The sequence below is a fragment of the Chelmon rostratus genome, chromosome 22 (genome assembly GCF_017976325.1).
Source record: "Chelmon rostratus isolate fCheRos1 chromosome 22, fCheRos1.pri, whole genome shotgun sequence".
NCBI lineage: Eukaryota > Metazoa > Chordata > Actinopteri > Chaetodontiformes > Chaetodontidae > Chelmon > Chelmon rostratus.
The window spans coordinates 11,057,278-11,077,257 of record NC_055679.1 but is presented as its reverse complement, the minus strand read 5'-3'; the positions used below and the strand labels follow the sequence as shown (position 1 = coordinate 11,077,257).

At 41.8% G+C, this 19,980-nt stretch overlaps 1 protein-coding gene across 2 annotated transcripts in view; it reads left to right on the top strand.

Moving 5' to 3' along the window:
* The window catches only part of LOC121625548 (ELKS/Rab6-interacting/CAST family member 1-like), a 132,843-nt gene that overhangs the window by 13,130 nt on the left and 99,733 nt on the right, over positions 1–19,980 (top strand). For both annotated transcript variants that reach the window (XM_041963670.1, XM_041963669.1), the window contains exons 5-7: positions 15,985–16,241; positions 16,324–16,495; positions 19,866–19,940. In XM_041963670.1, the coding sequence (XP_041819604.1) occupies positions 15,985–16,241; positions 16,324–16,495; positions 19,866–19,940 (504 nt within the window). The remainder of the gene's footprint in view (positions 1–15,984; positions 16,242–16,323; positions 16,496–19,865; positions 19,941–19,980) is intronic.

Here is a 19,980-nt window from a genome sequence, read left to right as displayed (position 1 = left end):
ACGCCCCTGCTGAGGAATGCACATCTCCACCCTCCGTCCTTCCTTCCTTCCTCCCTCCTCCTCCTCCCTTTTTCCTCCGCACTTCCTCACTTATTCACCTCCTCCTTCATGCTCAGTCCACTATTTTCACCTCTCTTCCGTCCGCCTCTGTCTTTATCTCCTCCTCTGCTCCTGTCAGCGCTCCCTCTGCATCAGTCCTTTCCTCTCATGTTCTCACAGTTTGTCACCATAGGTCCAAAACCAGAATGACAGACATTCCTAATCTCATGTTTGTACTTGTTCAGCACAGACCTTTGTAACAAAGATCCAATAAGTGCCACTGTGATAGACATTGTCGCACTCATAGGAAGTGTCTTGTCGTCTATGTCATATTTTGATCAATATACCGTACATATTTTTTGTTTGGAAATAGTCTGCAAATAGTGAGCAATCGTTACAACAACTGATCATTTGTTCATTTAAGTAATATGTTAACAACAAAAATGCCAAACATTTGCACAAAAAATATTAGTATTTGCTGCTTTTCTTGGTCTTGGAGTTTTATGTCAAATATGTTTTTTGGTTTTGACTCTTTGTTGGACTAAACAGACAATTTGAAGGTGTCGCCTGGGTGGAACTTGACTATTTGCTATTGTTTTACATTTAATAGACCAATTAGTAGATTAGTTCTAAAAACTATTTAAAGCATGAAAATGTGAATGTGATTTCTTGAAATTGGATTTTATTAACTTCTTTTCAACTGTGAATATTTCTTACGTTGTTTTAAACAATAAACAGTTGTTAAAGCTGCATTAATTGACTGTTCAGCCACTAGGTGGCAGCAGAATAGCCTGTAAAAACCCAACATTAACATATAATTGCTGTATGAAGTTGATATGATGATTAGCAAACAGTTTCCTATTTACAAATCCAGCAGACACGGAGCAACATCAACATTTGTCAGGAGTCGTGTTTCTGGCCACCTAAATCCAATATTTACTTTACTTGTAGCACTGGTTTGGTCTCCACCAACTTCTAGTGAAATATCAGACTCCTCAGGTGATAAATATGTCTATAGTGTTCACCAGCTGGCTGCTAACTTTGTGTTTTGGCCATTTGGTGCTGGACAAGTAAGGTATAGTGAATTTATCAGCTTCTTTGTTGGGACAGCTTTCTGAAAATGAGACTAAGCGCGGTAAGAGTGAACCAAAGCAGTAAAGTTGTCTGCAGGGAAACTTAAACATTGAGCCAAAAGATACTAAAAGGCTTCATAGAGTTGGTTATAGTTCTCCCAGGCTTTGTCACTACAAGCGACACCCTTCTCATACAGAAATGAGATCCATGGTTAATATAAAAATATGTAGTGGTGCAGCTTTAAGTGTGAACTGAGCAATTCTGCACATTGGCTGATCGTCCAGGCAGTGAGAGCGTTGAATATGAAACACTGTGTTATGTGACATCAGGAAAAAAATTCTGCATGCTCATGTCAGCCAACCTGGTGGGTGGGTGGGTGTGTGATGCTTCTTACTTAAAATACACCAAAGTGACAAGAGGGAAGAGGCTCCAGCCTTTCTCGGGATGGAGCGCTCGCTCTCAGCTGTTTGGGTTATATTTACCTTTACATTATTACTCTCTGTCTGCAGAAAGGGGAATTAAAAACAACATTTTTCATTTCTCAGTCAGACTAGATGAGAGGCTTTTTTTGTGGCTTCCCCACTGAGCTTTAAATTATTATCCTCTCGCTCTATACTGCCAGTTGCTTTGTCTTGTTTCGCTTCCCACATGCAGCAATTTCCTCTTACCGCACCTTCCACTCATTGTCACCACGCTCTCCATCTCTTTCTCGCTGGTCTCTCGTTTTCTCTGTCTCACCACTTCACTCCCACTTTCGGACACCCTCTCTTTCGCGAGCCCCCTGTCCTTCCCTTCCCTCCTCGCTCTCCATCTGGGCCTGTGGAGCAGTTTTTACCACAGAGCTAAATTCAACAGAGCGGACACACCCTGGTCTAATAAATCTATTGAGCTGAACATGGATGCATGCTGCTGTATTTAGCCTAATATTGTTGTCAGGGTTGTCTGTCTCCTTTGTCACTTTCAGTGCACTGCCTTGCTTTGCTTTCTGTTGGGTGTGTGTGTGAGTGTGAGTGAGTTCGTCCAATTTGTTCCACCGCTTTGATCACAGCCGGTAAGCACAATGTTTCACGCTGAAAGAGAGAGAAGCAGAGAAAAAAAAAGGGAAAAACATGAAGGAATGTCTGGAATGCCAAAGAAAAGCTTTACTTTCTTTTTTCTTTCTGTCCTTCTTTTCATGTTAGTTTCTTTCTTTCTCGCACAAAAACACACACCGTTTGTCTCTTTCTATCTCTTTTTTTCTCCTCTGCCCTCTGCACTCCGAACAGTAGTCAGTTTGCATTTGGTAAATATAACATGCAGGCAGCAGCTAGCATTCATGCAGGGTTTAACTTAGGATACCTGTTTGCACTATTGCTACCACAATATCCTGAAAATAAGTCCATGCACTTACAGAGAGAGAGAGAGAGTTTAATGCTTAAATGACACATTGCGAGTAATTTTATGTCTGACATCTATCCAAAATGATCACACTAAGGTGTAATATGACATGCATTTTAGAATTACCATAAACTTTTTGAACACTGTGTGCTTCATGCTGTCTGTCCTACGTGTTTCGTCCCTGCGCTGAATCATACCAGCTGAACAATAACCACTCTGTCTGTCCGTTTCTGGGGCTGCTGCTAGATCCAATCTATCATCTACTGTACTCCAGGCGAGCCATGTGACGTCAGCACCGGCGTGTGTGTGTGTGTGTGTGAGGGTGACTGTGTTTGAAAAAGGGAGTTGTATGGTGGTTAGGTTTTGCCACGTACATGTTTCAGGTGTGTTTGAGACTGTGCATGTGCATGTGTTTGTATATGTACCCATGCACATGCAGTGTTTTTGCATGTGCGTGACTGTTCATTTAATTTAAAACGTATTTTTCAGTGGAAACAGTTGCCAGCTGTGTTTGTGTGTCAGACAGAGCACTGTACCAGGAGGGAATCTGCGTCCTTGCGTGTTTGTTGGCAGCCTTATGTATGTGTCAGGACAATCGGGCTTTTTGTACACACAACTGTGTGTGTGTCTCTGTGTGGAGGCGCAAATTTCACAGTTGCCTGCATGCTTATAATTGTGCATTTGTGTTGCGTGTGTATATACAGTATGTGCACATGGACACAGACATGCATGTTTCTGCGCATGTCTGCTGCATGTAGCATTTCTATTTTTGTCGAGTGTGTATATGTTCTTGTTTGCTTGCAACAATTTGTGCATGTTTTATGGAAATTGAAGGTACTTGGCAGTCATGTTAGAAGTTGCATTTATGTGTGTGTGTGTGTGTGTGTGTGTGTGTGTGTGTGTGGTGGAGAAGGTGCAGCAGTCAGTGGCTGTTGTACTTTTACTGCTGCACTGTTTTCATTCTCCTCAATTATTTAACCTAATCCTCAAGGTGCTGGTTGGGAATAGAGGTGTGTGTGTGTGTGTGTGTGTGTGTGTGTGTGTGTGTGTGTGTACGTACGTCTGTAAGAGAAGGAGAAATGTTTTTCTCCTCTATAACAATACATGAGATTGTCTTCAGTTTATTTTACATGCAGATACCAGATCAGTAAGATGATATCATTGTATTGGTGGAGAAAAGACTTATCAAAAATGCCAAAATGATCAAAATAACATATGTATATCTTCAACCGAGAGGTTCAAACTCCTGCAAGTTTATCTACCCTTGTGCGTGTGTGTGTATGTGTGTGTATGAGGAGGTTAATCCAAACAGGCAGGTGAGCACAGTGCCCGTTACACCTGGGCGGCACTTTGCCTTCAGGTGGAGGGCAGGATGACAGAGATAGAGATATGAGACAGGGAAGGAGAAGTTGTCTTTCCCCTCTTCTCCTGCTTCATCCTGTCGTCCTGCTGCCTTTTTTTTCCTTTTGCTCAGAGCGACAAAGTTGGCGAGATCAGAGAGAAGGAGACACAGACTGGCACTTGAGAGTATTTTCCACTCTATGAACATGGCACCAAGTCAGGCCTTCAGGTTAATGTGCAAATGGATGGTGCCAACAGAAGTCTGCGCTTTTCCATCGAAATGCTTAAAACATCTGAAACAGTTCAATGAGATCAACCAAAGAGATTTATTCACACACTAAACAATGAATTTACTACAGTTTTGGATTAAAGACAAATGGCAATAATGAAAAACATAGCATGTATTTTACAGTAAATATACTGTAAATGCAGCTTGGATCATCTCTGTTCATCAAAATGACACTTTTACAGTTTTTTTTCCTTGAAAACAAAAAAATCCCTTCAGGCTTTAAAATGGCTTGTATGAACTCTGCACCCTTTGCATTCATTTAGTATGCGTGCATCTGTATAGCCCCCACCTCTTTCTCCACCCACCCGTCCTCCGCTCCGGCAGCTCAAGCATACCTGCTTGCCTTCAACCCTGCTCATCAACCACGCAGGCAGAAAGCCCTGAAGGAAAACTTCTCTCACTGCCATACACACTTGAAGTACCTAACCTTATCTTGATATCGCTATACTTGCAGCTTATGACCTTTATCATGACATGCTTTCTTTGTAAACAACTCCAAAGTAAAGTTTTCTTTTAGAATTATCAAAATGAATATTGCCACCAGCTAATCCAGGATTTTAGCTAACAGACTTCCTTGAGTAACACTTGCTGTAGCCTAACTTTCTTTGTCAACTTAAAATGTCCTGTTAGCATTGGACATGAACCATCATTCAGATTCAGATTCAGAAAAATGTATTGTTCCCCACAGGGAAATTCCATTGTTGCAGCACAAATTGCTCAATATGTGCGTGTACCAGGCTAAATGCTAATGTGCAAATGGTAAGTAAAATAATAATAGTAGTAATTTGAGAGTAAAGATACAAATGCATGATTGGCATCATGTGACATGGCAGGTTCACGTTTGCTAGATAATGTTAGCAAGGAGAAAAATAAACTAACCGGTTGACCAACATGTCAGATTTTCAGATCCTTACACGATACACAAATGCTGACAGTTTCTCCTTTGCAACTTAGCGTAGCCGCACCTGGCTTCTCCTCTGATACCCCTCGAAAAGCCCCCTCGTGTAGATTGATGGGATTGGTTCCTCTGGTATGTGATGTATGAATCTCAGGCTGTCTGAATCTGTGTTTATGAGACTAGCATTGGTCCACGACCGTTCCAGGGTGGGAATGCTCAGCTATATATATATATATATATATATATTAAAAAAAACACCATATGGACATGTAAACAAGGTTAAAAAGCTTCATTGGAGGGGGTCTTAAATGTTATCACACCTGGAGTTAAATTGAGCATCTTGCATTTCTAATTTCATTACTCCAACCTGGCATTGAGCTTTTCCTCATGGGTTCAGATTAGTTCAAATCCACTAGAAAAGGACGGTGCCAAGTGCTTCCTGTGTGAGATTTCCATTTACTGTACAGAAAAAAAATAATGTTGCCAGCAAGAGTTTCTGTGCCAGCTGGCTGCAAAAAATGCTTTGCCTGACAATCCGTAGACCAGCAAAGACCTGAGAGAAGGAGAGGGAGCCGGGGTGGATGGAGAGGCATGGATCACCAAGATGGATTGAGATGTAAAGATGTGTAAAACGTAGACAGGAAGAAGGAGGAAATTAGGAAAGTGGATATGAAGGATAGATCAAACTGTAGCGCTGGGGACAAGTGCCAGGAGGAGGGAGGAAAGGAGGAGAGATGAATGGACGGCACGGACGAATTGAGCTGAAAACAGCAGATGCAACGTGGAGAAATGTGAAGACTGATAGATGTTGATGTGATCGGGAGAATGGGCGAAGGAAAGGAAGGTGGATGGAAAGATTAAAGTGATAGATGAAAAAAGGAGAGAGGGGAAATAGGGAATGTGGTGACAATGCGTATTTCCCTTCCTATGGGGAATTTATCTGAGTCTTGGCCATAGCAGGTGAGCAGTTAGCACAGAATCACAGAGGGAATTCAGAGATTAACATTTAATCTGAGTTGAACTTTAGTTTTTTTTTGGTTGTTTTGTGATAAGACGACTGCTGGGTTCTCTTCTTGAAAAGAGAAACTTGGATGTAAATCTCTTGAAAGGGAGGCACAGATGAGGCGGAGGAAGGGGAGGGGAGGGATTCATGGGGAGCGAGTCCAAAGAGAAAGAGCTGAACACACACACACAAACACACACTCGCAGGGATTCTGCAAACATTTTGTGCATTCCTCAGGAGTCACGCTTTTCAACTGCAGACCTACAACTCTGCAATATCTGCCACCTCTCTGCTGTTCTGTGGTGAAATCAGTCAACTGACTTGGTCATTAGACATAAGTTTGTGTGTTTGGTCAACCATTCATCTTAATTTACCGCTGATGAGAAGGTGTGGGCTGTTACCTAAATCATCTCTGTTTCTCTGACTGGTGGTAGTGCCCTGCTTGGAGGATTCTTCCAGTTTAATGCAGCCTGAGATTTACTTTTCATGTCTTCTGGTTATGAAAACATTGTACATGTGAAAGTAATTACTGACATCTGGGAACACAGCAGCATCTCTCAAACGAGGTCCAACGGAGCAAAAAACAAGATTGGTTAGATGATCAGACAAGTTGCAAACAATCCAGCAGATTAGCCAGATTATCTAAACCACATTTGAAATGTGGAAATAATCCCTCATCACACAGAGAAACTTGAACTAATCTGTATGGACCTGTGATAAATAAATAGAGAAAGTGAAAAATGAATTATAGTAGGTATATGAAGCCAAAAAAGTTGTGACGTTGTGTAATATAAATAAATTGCTAATCCTTTTTGACACTCAATTGACAACAGTACAATGACAATATATTTTATGTTTGACTTCCTCAATTTCATTGATTTTTGTAAATATCTGCTAATTCTGGATTTGATGCAGCAACACGTTTCAAACAAGTTGGAACATGAGCAACGAAAGACTGGGAAAGATGTGGACCGCTCCAAAAAACACCTGTTTGGATCATTCCACAGGTAAACAGGTTGATAGTATCATGATTAGGTATGAAAGGGGCGTCCTGGAAAGGCTCAGTCGTTCACAAGCGAGGATAGATTTTACTACATGGGCTGAGGGACATTCTGTAAAACTGTTGTGAACAAAGTTTGTTTGCAAATGACTTTTTTTGGAATCAAGGTTGTAAAAATAAAAAAGACCAATCAACGACATTATAAGGCCAAAGTGACAATGGTACACCAGATTATTATATAATAGGATTAACTAATGATACTATTGTTTCTCTGTATTAATATAGAAATATGATGTAGTATATAATGTAATAAAACAGTATAATATTTGAACAAATTATACCATAATTAACTGCAGTATGATATAATATGGGATATGACATTAAGTATAAGGTGAAATGTTGTAATGTAATATAACATGATATATAGTACAGTAATGTAACAGAATATCAAGTATAATATGGTATAGTATGAGTATAGTGTAGTATAATATATAATGAATCATTGGTATAGTTTACAATATACAGATCAGTCCAACAGTCCAGCAGAGAGAGACAATGGAGAGGGAGAGTGTGTTCTTATCACAGATGGCCACAACTACAAAAATGACACCCAAGTTGTAATAAATCTTAACTTTGCAGCCAAAGATCTGAAAATGCAACCTTAAAGAACCTTGTTCACCCTCCCCAAAATCTTGAATCTTGGATATTTTATCGTCCAACCTTTCAAGCCATCCTTTCATCACACGTTGGTCGTTCAGACTGAGCCGATTTAACGAAATCACAGAGGAGGAGACAGCAGAGCCTGAGCCTGCCTGTGCGAGTTTGCCTTTAAACGCTGGCTGCTCTCCAGTCGGCGGTGGAGGCTGGACTGTGCACAGCGCGAATGGGTTTGACTGTGTGAATATGGTGCAGGACAGTCCAGGAGAAGGCAGCCTGCAAGCTCAGCGAAACATTAAAAAGTCATCTTTTAAAAAAGTTTTCTTTTTTTTTCATCCTGCCTTTGATACGTGATATGATGTACTTTACAGTACACCGACGATCATCTCTCCGTCTCTGCCTACTCTGTCTTCCTCCTCCTGCTGCCTGCAGTCTGCACCTCTTTCCATCCTCTGCTCATCAACCCATGACTCATTATTCCTCTCCTGTGTGTCTGTGCATGTGCTCATGTCAGCATACTGTACGTGTGTGCGTGTGTGTGTGTGTGTGTGTCCAAGTTCATGTATATGTGTGTATATATGTGTTACCTGCCCCCATCTTTTTGGACGGAAAATATCGTGAATATAAGATAAAAGCAAAAATAGTTCATGCATCGCGATTATTATCGCTGAATATGTGTGTGTTGTGTTTGTGTGTGTGTGTGTTTTTCTCTTGTGTGTGTCTTTTTCACACATGAACGCTTATCAGTAACAGATGGTCCTCAAACCTGTGTGTTTATGTAGTCAGGATGAAGAGATAGGTGAGAAAGAGGGATGGAGAGGAAGAGGGAGTAAGGTAAATACAGGGAATGATGGCAGGGGAGAAAAAGGCAGATGGACAGATGGAGGGAGGGAGGGGAGCAGCAAAGAGCAAGACTTGTGGAGAGAATTTCGCTGAGAAAGTGAGGAGGAAGAGGGAGAGAGGAGAGGAGGAGCCCGCCACACTCAGGAGCCTTATAAAACTTTAACTTTAATGCAGAGAGAGAGAGAGGGAGAACGGCGCTCCGTCCCTCCTGCACGGTGTTCGTTTTACAGTGGAAAGAAATGGAGAGATTTGAAAGTGAAAGGAAAGAGAGGCTCATGTTCACCTCTTTTTCTTTCCTTCAAGGCTGTGATTTTGTGACTTTTCCCTCTCACTTTCTCCACTTTCTCTGTGTGTGTGTGTATATATGTGTGTGTGTGTTTAAGTGTGGAGGCCTGTGGTAGCCATGTCTGTCCTTATAAGGAGTGGGTTTGGGAACGGTTGGTGAGGAATGAACAGAATTATAGTGCAGTTACTCCCCTTTTTCTTCTGCTGCTTTTTCTCCCCTCTCTACCTCTAAAATCTATCTGTATGGCCGTCCATCTGTCTGTGTATCTGTCTGTTATGTGTTTATGTTAAATAAATGTGGCAGCTGCAATGTTGCTTCTCTCCTTTTGCTCTTTAAAACCACTACTGACCCTCGTGTTGCATCACAAAGTGACTGATTAGGGTCAAGCTTCTCCCCCTTTTCTTTCTCCCTTCTCGGCTGTTTTTTTATTCATTCTCTCCTTCATTTCGTCTTTTGTCGCTCCCTGTCTTTTCATCCATACTTATTCTTGTCTTCCTCTGTTCTTTTCATGTGTACATATTTCTTTCCTTGAGCTCGCTCCGCTTCTTTTGGAAAACGAGGATTTTCTCATGTCTCCTCCACTCATTCCTCCTCTTCGTTATGTTCCTCATCCTCCACCTTTATCCACAGAGAAAGGAGAGAGAGTGTGCTAATCTGCCTGTTGTCTGATGGCTGAGTGGGCGATGCTTTCAAACTGCTCACGGTCATTACACACACACACACACACACACACACACACACACACACACACACACACACACAAAAACAGCATGACCACTGCCTCTAACATTATGTCTACGTGTCGGCATTATCGTGCGCTCGCTCTGTGTGTGTGTGTGTGTGTGTGTGTGTGTGTGTGTGTGTGTGTGTGTGTGTTTTTGTCACAGTGTGTATCTGTTTGCGAGGGGGGGAGCGTGACTCACCCGGCGAGCACAGAATGAGCGAGGGATGAGACGGAGGAGTAATAACGAAGAGATGGTTAATATTGAATGACAGATGAGCAGTGGCCCGAGGGGGGGATGACGAACGGATGGAAAAATTGTCACCATATTCACACAAGGATTTTCTCTTCTCTTCTCTTCTCTTCTCTTCTCTTCTCTTCTCTTCTCTTCTCTTCTCTTCTCTTCTCTTCTCTTCTTCCTCTACATATGCATTTGAATTATGTAGACTGTTCATTGAACAACAAAGGATCATTAATTTGTTTTTCTAGACTTGTTTTTTTTTCTTGCAACCTTGAGTTTATGTTTTTTGGCAGATATTTTTACAGTAACACAACCAGTGCATTAAATTAACAACTGTAGTTTTGTAGTTTTAAACCCTCTGCTGCTTTTGATCCTGCTCAGGTGACTTTAGGTTTTAACTCTGTGTAAAAAAGTAATTTGCAACCTCCATGCTACTGAACTAAATTCAATCATAAAGCTTAAAGCAGTGCTGTAATTTGGTCATTCCCACCTGGACGAAGGGTCATGTAGGTGCATTCTGCATCTGTTTCAGAAGCGTCTCTCCACTCTGCTCCACGGGGAATATGTACAGAGTCTCTTTTTGACGGACTTCGTGTCAATATGCGCAGAGCAGATCGAGCCAGCTTGGAAGTCAAAGACAAGAACGGTGTAGAGAATCCAGTAATTTTCAAAATAAAACACCTTGTGCAGACTCCTGATCGTACATCAACAATAAACTAAAGCTCAATTTAACTATGAAGCCTGCTTACCCATGGCATAAGCAAAAATGTCAAGGAAAAATGACCTTTTGACAAAATAAAGCAGCAAAATGCTCTGCACTGAAACACACCTGATGGGGTTTACAGCTGCATGGAGGATGGAACAATAAAAGCGTTTCATATGTGACATCATGAAGATGTGTTTGGTGGAATCTCGGGCTAAGGCGTCACTAGCAGAAAAGATTGGGAACTGCTAATGTCAATGGTTGTTGCAGCTTCTTTGTGAGACATGCCGAGATTCTTCATGGATGCAGAAAGTAGGGGTACTGAGGGGGCTGCAGCACCTCCTAAAACCAGGCATTAGCTGATAAAAAAAGTGTGATGCAGACTCGCAGCAGAGAGAGAGAGAGAGAGAAGTGTTGAGGTTGTATAAAACTTGCTTAGATCTTGAAGCCTGATGTGACTCTACAGTTCTGTGGTTTATCAGTGAAGTGTATGAGCCCCACTGCAGACTGGAGTCCCTGTCAACAGACACAAATAGACACTGGTACACTGATGAACTGGTTGTAGGTCAAATCTCTCGCCGGTGTCCAGTCTCTCCTTCATCTCGTTGCGGTTCTCATGCATTAGTTTTATGTTGTTGTCTTTAGTTGTGGCTGCTTTGACACACAGAATGTTAGTGTTCAAGTTTGCTGTCGCTGTAAAGTAAAATGTCTTAAATTGTTATAAAATGTGGCTAATAACTTTTAGATGTAAGTTATCTCTACATGAATATCATAGTATGACGTCAGTATGGCGTCTGACCTTCTCTCTGCAGCCCCTGTGACTGACTTCAAGCCTTTCCAGAGATTCTTCTGATAATTTTCCACCCGTTCCAGGTTCCTCCTCCAGCCTGTGGTCATGAAGCAACCCAGAAGTGTGTTGCTTAAAATTTCAACGAGTGGAAAAAGTGAATGCAGCACAACTGATAGTGGTGTCGTGTCTTATGGCTCATTTGATGCCTCTGGGTACTGTTGTTTTTGATATTGGCTGAATTGAAAACAGACAAAAACACAGATGGGTGCTGATGAAGGCTGTGGTTAGCAGCTCTGTGGAGGAACTCGTCACATCTTGTATTTGCATTTATTGATTTCACGACCAGAGTGGCCGCTCATGTTGTAATTTGCAAGTGATAGATCTGCAAAGGAGAACAAAAAGTTTGCGGTCTGTTCAACAAACAGTCATTTTTTTACACAGGCACAAGCATAAAATTGTTGTCAACATGCAGGTTTGCTTGGGTTATTATGTTATTGCCTTTTTTCTGGTTTTTGAGTAACCTATTTACTTGAGCACATGTAAACGTGGTCATGGTGGTTTCTACAGTGGTTTCTTCATGAAGTTTAAGGAGCCGATAGATGCTCACACAATACACAGACATGTCATTTCATCCTGCACTGCTCTAGCGTGCATACAGTACATAAATGCACTGTCATCATGCATGTAGCATGTAGCATTTTAAAGTGTTGCTACTAATAAAATATGAAGACTATTTAATCAGACTCACAAGGTTTGATTTGCTGAACATCACCGGGATCAAGATAATTTCTCATCCTGCACTTTTTTAAATCAGCTTGATGAATTTATCCGTCCCTCCGTTCGACATCTGAGGGAACGATTTGTCACCTTGATTTGTCTTCTTGTTTGTGTATTTGTCACATTTGTGCACAGTTCAGATTTGTCTCTCTCGCTCGCTAGTTTATCATTTGAATGTGAAAATCACCTGAAAGCTGCAGTGTAAACACAGTGATGAGTACATAGGAAATAAGATGGGAAATATTTTTAATAGGGGATTTGAATGTGTTTTCGTGCTTTGCTTTTCTTTTTATGTGTTGTTGCGTGAGTTTGTGTTTGTGCTCTGACTCACACTGTCATATGAACGTGTGTGTGTGTTTCTGGATGCAAGTGTGTCTGTCTTTCTGTCTCTGCTCTGAGTGGAGGCCGACCCTCTCGGTCCTCTGTGTCAGGAAGCGTTTGACGGGGTCAAAGGTGAAGGAGCTAAAGACGACTCAGCAGAAACTGAGAAGAAAAACACAATCTCTCTCTCTCTCTCTCCCCTCCCCTTTTCATCCCTCCTGTTTCTGCTGGACACAATTAACAGGCTGTTTTCTTGAACGTCTCTCTCGCTGCCTTCTTATCTCTCTCTCTGTTTTTTTTTTCTTTCCGCTTGCTTCCTTTTTATATTTCACTCCCTCTTTTCCTTCTCTCCCTCTTGTGGTCTGGCATTTCTCTGCTCTACATTCCAGCTGTGTGTGTGTTAGGGGGGAGTTACTGGCACAAGCCCTGTGTGTGTGCATGTGTGCGTGTGCATGCGTGCGTGCATGTGTGTGCTTCTGAATTCTTTATATGTAACCTTTTTAAGTAGTGTGTGTGTGTGTGTGTGTGTGTGTGTTTGTGTTCATACTGTATTTGCTTGACTTCATGCAGAAACACACTGATTAGAGTTTCTGTGAGCAAGAAGATTGAGGCCCTGCATCTGTGTATGTGTGTCTGTGTGTGTGTGTTCACATTCATTTCTGCAACTCTGACATACTTTTGGATGCCTGATGTGAGTTTGTGTGTCTAAGTGTGTGCATGTGTGTTTTCCCAACTGATTACGGAATATAATGACGGATGCAGGCTTGCATGTGCATTTCTTAATGCTTAAATATCACATGAATTATATCCAATACATATTGCTGTAATGAATCTTTGTGGCATACATATTTCCCTTATCGTGTAATCCACTGATTATTTATTTGAATTCTGAATTGATTAATTGCTAATTGGCAAAAGGCAAAGGCAAACTTTTTTTTATATAGCTGCAGATCATACATGAATAGCTTCGAGTGCTTTAGAAGAATGTAAATTTTAAGAGGAACAGGAAACAAACTTTAAAAGACTCAATTAAATGAAGTGTGAGCTTGTAAATTTAGATGCAATCCTGATATAGTTTGATAACATGTAAAATGGAAATAAAGACATAAAAGCAAGATTGAAGCAATTAACATTAGAAGGCAGCAGAAATAACTTGTTAGTTGGGGCACACCTTAGATCCTCTGGTAATTTGTTATTAGTTAAAGTGGCCAAAAATGAGGAAAAAAGCCAATTCCAAGTTTCTAGACGCCAAGTGGGTGTCCGTCAAAAACCCAAAAGCATTAAGTTTGAATGAAAAACTGAAAACTTGGGCATAGTAGAACCCTGTAAATGTTTCTATTTTACTTTTGATAGAGCCCTTAAAACAACTTTCTATTAATGCACTATAACAATAGAGATTTTGCGCAAACTCTGTAACTGTACTTCATCGTCTGGGCGGGTCAGCGTTTGCATGTCTGAGGGAAGACTCATAGTTGGCATGGAGACAGAGAGATTAAACCAGAGAGGGAATATTTAAGAGAGGAAAAGGATGCTTCGTCTTCAGGGAAGTCCTATAAATGTCAGAGTCAGCCATCAACTCTTGTGTGCGTTTGTGTGTGCGTGTGCGTGCGTGCGTGCGTGCGTGCGTGCATGTGTGAGAGGAGCTAATGTATGAGTCAGCAGCAACCCACTCTCCCACACAAACACACATGATGATACTGTACAATAAGGAGGGAAAAGGATTAAACATGAAAATGTTTGTCTCCACGGAGACAGAGAAATGAACAGAAGTGGATGAGACAAAGCAGGAGATGCCCTGGAAACAGAAAGCAGAGCCATCATAAAGACATCGGCTTTGATATTGTCTAATTACCTGTCAGCCTGTTCTTTTACTGTGTCTGTTTTTGCGAGCACACAGTGTGTTTGTGATTCCTATCTGCTACTTTTCCTTTTCCTCCTCTGCTTTCTCTTTCTTACTATCCAAGAGTTGCGTTTCTTTGCCTCCCTGCTCATCTGTCTCTTTCCTTTTTTCCTTTGATCTTGTTCTTTCCCTCGTCAGCGTTGATTAACGATAGCTGCAAGGGAGCGATAGCATCTCTGCCTTTTTTTAACCTCTTCGCTGTCTTTGTCTTTTCTCTTCTTCTTGTTTAATCTCTCGGTTACTTCTGCTTTCATTTGTGCACTTTCTCCCTCAGCACTTTGCTACCTGTATTATTATTTTTTTTAAGCTCTGAAAATACTCCATGACTCATGTGGCGATGACCTGGCTGTTGTTCAGGTTATGTGTGACGCATTTTAAAGAAGCCTGGGGGACATTATAGTGACAACACACACACACACACACTCAGTTTAAAGTCTTTTATCTGACTCAGGGATAGTCATGTCACATCGTCCTCAGCCATGATGGTTGTGATACTAACTTGCCAACGCACTTTTATAACACACTCACTCACTCAAGATGACATACACATGCTGTCTCAGTCACTCACACACACACACACAGGCAAACACACACACTGCTTAAGATAAGCCTTGATGTATTTCGCGTGTTGATCCAAGTACAAAATAATCAAACTCAAACAAACAAGGTGATGTTTACTTGTATAGCTCTGCATCATACGAAAACTGATCTGAGCACTGGAATTTCATCTTCATTGAGAAAAATATAAAAATGATGACGATAAACAAGCATGTTCTCTTACGTGTGGACGTTTTCTGTCGGCCGGGCTTCTCTGTAGCACCACAGTGCTTTAGTTATAACGGTGTGCTGTGACACAGTTTACCTTCATCAAACAAATGCAGCTGGTGCAAACTGGATTTTGCACTTGGCCATATTGCTTTAATATTTTGATTACTTGTTCAGCTGTAATTGGAATCATTTTTATGTAGGGTAGCATGAAGCCAGAGTTAACTGTGGCACTAAAAACTGAATACTGATCTGGTGTTTTGGATTGGTTCATCCCCAATATAACAAGTACAGCCTGAGAGCCCCAAGAAGACGAGAACAATCTCTGCAGTGGTCCATTGCCATTGAACAAAACTGCACAACTGGCTACCTCCTTACCCTGTCCATCCCTCCATCCCTCCATCCCTCCATCCATCCATCCATCCATCCATTCATTCATTCATTCATTCATTCATTCATTCATTCATTCATTCATTCATTCATTCCTTGCTCAAAGGTTTGCAGTGAGCACAGCAGGCCAAATGTCCTTATGTGTAAGTGCTCCCAGGTCACCACCCAGCTTGCTCTGGGCCCATCCTGGGTTGTTCTTCCAGTCGCACATGGCCAGAACACCTCAAAAAGCAGGTGGAAAAATGTCATCCGTGCTACTGATACAAAGCCAGCAATACTGCAGCAGATGCCCCTAAGTGACATCCAATTTCACAGTGCCTTTTTACCATCAAATTACCACAAACCAGTTGAACACACATTGAAGTGAGAGCCTTGAGGGGCCATGCGGATGGGTTGTTGGGCATGCCTGGTCCATGATCTAGCCTTTATAGTTTGGGAAACTTCAAAACCTCAACTTCTGGTGCAATAAAGATACAACTTATAGTTCTGATTAACAACCTCTGCAAATGTTTGAAAGTCTTGTTGTGCAATGGAAGTGTAAAAATCTTTGTTTCTGTCTCTCCCACCAGCATTTTCAGTGCACCATCCAGGCTTTACAAGATGAGCTCAGAATCCAGCGAGATCTCAACCAGCTCCTCCAGTCCGATTACTCAGAGTCCGGTCTCCTCGGAAACCAGCCCCTCACCCCTCAGGAAATGACAGAGGAGAACTTCCTGCGCCTCCATGGCGAGTATGAGCGACAGCTCAAAGAGCTCTTCCTCCTGAGGAAGACCGTGGAAGAAATGGAGCTAAGGATAGACACACAGAAACACACACTAACTGCCAGGTAAAGATAAGCAGCAATGAGTTAAATGTTTTCAGGGACCTCTTCCTGCCATTTTAGGCTGTTAAATGTTGTTTTCTAACAGGGATGAATCCATAAAGAAGTTACTGGAAATGCTGCAGAGCAAAGGCCTGTCGTCACGGGCAACTGAGGAGGACCATGAACGAACGAGGCGACTGGCCGACGCTGAGATGACCATCCACCAACTGGAGGGCCTGCTGGAGCAAAAAGACAAGGAGATGCTACAACTCAGAGAGGTGTGTGTGGGTGTGTGTGTGTATGTGTGTGTGTTTGTGTACAGCCAGATGTGAGTGTGTGCAAATCAAACCATGTCATATCCAGGCAAGGCTCTTGGCTGCTTCCTCTCTTGGCTCGTAATTCAGTTTTAATACAACCCAGAAACATCGGCACACGCACACAAACACACAGGAAGGCACACTTTATACTATTTCGTCTACTCTGTCTGGGTCGCTTTGTCTCTCTTCTAACATCTCTCTCAGCTGTCTCAACTCTCATAACTGTTTGTTGTTTTTATACAACAGCTCCCTCTGGTGGTAAGATGTGGTAAGACATTGTTAATGAGCAGAAAAATGATCAAAGGTGGACACATTGGGTATCGTACTGTACTGTATTGAGTTGCAAAAAGACAGAGTAACAGACAGGAAATGTATGAAAATGAGATGTTTATTAGCCAATGATAGATTTCCTTTATTGTCCCAGGAGGGAAATCACTTTCTGCATTTGCCAATGTCTCACAAAAAACACACATACATAAAACAAACAGGGTAGACCACAGATACAGCTGATAATAACATACTAATGTGTTTGTCAGTGTGCGGACGGGCCGATGGTGTTTCTTACTTTTGACTTTAAAGGAAAAAAACAGCATAATGTTATATGTCTGATAATGATATTTATCCTAAACAGCTGTCTTCTCTTGTGAAGGGCCACCGGGTTGAAAACGGTTTCAGTTACACTGAAAAATTTACTAAATAACTGATCTCAGACCAGCCTTTTATGACCAGCTCCACATGCACCATGGGCCACAGCTGTGAGGGAGAAACACATAAACACACACAAAGAGCAAGTGATGCATCATTAAATGTAGCATAGGCAGCAAATGACTAAGAGTCAGGAAGCAAAAATGTTTTTTTTCCATAAAGGGTTAATGACCCATGTTGCTTCACATTGCATCAGTGCACTGTACAGAGGGTCTGTTTTATTTGACAGTATTTGACAGGAGCCATTGTTAAACCCAAAGCAGAAAACACCTCAGGATCACTGGAATCAGAAAGATCGTTTCAGAATAGGTTAAAGTGAAATAGAAAATAATGTAGAAATGTCTGCTGCGCATTTGTCTTGCAGACTTTACTGCTGCACAGCTGACACATCTTTTCATTTCACTAATTAACAGACCAGTCCTTGCAGCTTCCTGCAGCTAAAAAGAGAGCAATATTTTCAACACTCTTCAGAAATGTCCTGAGTGGGTTTGGGCCCAGTTGCAGATAAAAAAGTGCAACTTTTTTTGTAGAAGCAAAGAGAAGCTGTAAGGATTAAAATCTAAGCTACTGAATTTCTTATTTTGAAATGGAAGCACTTGACTTTAATTACAGAAGATTGAGTGAAATTTTAATACCCTCAAATCTGTAGCACTGAAATGTTTTATTTTACTGTTGTAAAAATTGAATAAGGTATATTCATATTTGCTACATTTGCTTTCATGCCAGCAGTGAAAGATCACCGTTAAGTCCGCAACACAGTGATCAATATAGTCAACATATACAAGAGTAAAAGTATTCAAAGTCAAAAGTAACTGCTATCCCAACTGTAAATCAACAGTTACTTTGAATGCTGTATTAGCAACACATTAGCTGCAGACAGCAGCAACAGCAGTATGCTAGCTGTAGTATAGTGGCTAGCTTGGTTAGCAGCTGATCATCGAAAATTCTACTACATTTAAATCATAAAACAGCTGTAATAAAACAAAACAAAACAGTACCTGCAGATAATGCTCCAGCATTTTTGGCCTGTTGGTCACAGATTTGACAAACAGCTGTCACTTAAACTGCGTTTGCTACTCGCATCATAATGTTCACCTGAAAACCAGCTGCTGGTGGCAATTATCAACTGTCCAACCTCCAGTAAACAATATTCATATTCAAGTTAACATTGTCAGGAGTCAAGGTGCCAAATTTATTTTTATTCTGTTCTTTAATATATATGTTTATAATTAATTGTTTTATATCTTCTCTATTTGATCTGTACTTGTGGTACTGCAACGCCTGCATTTTTCCTCTAGGGATCAATACTATAATAACATAATAATAATAATGTATCATTTTGCTTGTAAGATTTTCTCATTATGGCCTTTCTTTGCTTAATATCCCCTTTAATTTTAGTGAGTGATTACAAAACAAGAAATCTTTTTTCAAGCAATATCTCCCTGTGTGTGTGTGTGTGTGTGGGTGTGGGTGTGGGTGTGTGTGTGTGGTCGTGAGCCTTCAGAGCATTCATATGACCGCCTTCAGCCACGGCACCCTGCTATCCCTTTCACATATGTGTGTTTTTGTGCTTCCTGGCTCATGCATTAGCCATCTTTGTTAGCCTCTGAGTGTGTTTCCTCCAAAGAGAAGCAGTGATGCGAGCACTGCCACATCCTCCCCTCTGCTTTCATTCCCTCCCTCTCTCGTACTCTTTCTCCCTGTCCTTTCTGTCCCTTTTTGTGCCTTTACATCTACACTCCCCCTTCTTTCTCTCTCCCTTTGCTCTCACTTCATTTGACTAGTGACTTGTGATGTGGTTACAACAGCCAGACAGAGAGGATTTCGTTGCGTGTAGCTCAGTAAATTAGGCTTATTAAGATTTTGACTTCTTGTTCGAGAATTATAGGATTGAAACTCAAATCTTGTGATTTGATTTCCAAGCATTTGAAGCCAAATGACTGGATTTCTTCATTCAAATTTAATTTTTTGGTTTAATTTGAACTTTACATTTGAACCTAAAGGCTTCAAAGCTAGAAGCTAATGAATTAAATTAGCATCATTTCAGGCTGTCAGATTTGATCATCCTTTCACATTTGAGGCTGAAACAGCGTTAGCTCTGTTAGTGGCGCTCCTCACAGTTTGAAGGATGTGGGATGGACGGATCGACCCGAGGAGGCTGAAATCCAGTGCCTCCGCCAGAGGGAAACATCTCCTTCCTGCCTCCCCCTCTATCCCCATCTCTCCCTCCATCCCTATTCCACCTCCTTTCCATGTGTCTCCCCCTTTCCAACCCTCTCCTCATTTCTCCCCCTCGCGCCACCACCCGCTGTCCTTCTCTCCCTCCTTCCCCGCACCTTCCCCTCCTTCCCATCGCCACTCCATCCATCCTGTCAACCTCCCCTCCTCCTGTCCTCCCCACTATCCCTCTTTCGTGGTTGCCTCCACGGTCCATCCTTCCCTCCAGCGTTCGCCGTCCTTCCCCGTTCCCTCTCCACGGCCTACACCCACCGTGCAGCCCTCCCTCCATCCCTTCCCATCCCTTTCCTGTCCTGGCCCACGACCTCCTCCTCCTCCTCCCTCTCTCCATCCCTCTGTGTCCTACTCTCCGTCGTCTGCTGACCATCGTGGTGTTTGTGTCCCTCAGGAGCTGCACAGGAGATACGAAGCAGCTCCAGAATCAACCAAGACCAAGGCCTTGCAGACAGTCATTGAAATGAAGGTAAACATGTGTAGTTGATCAATTCATGTAAACGTGTGTC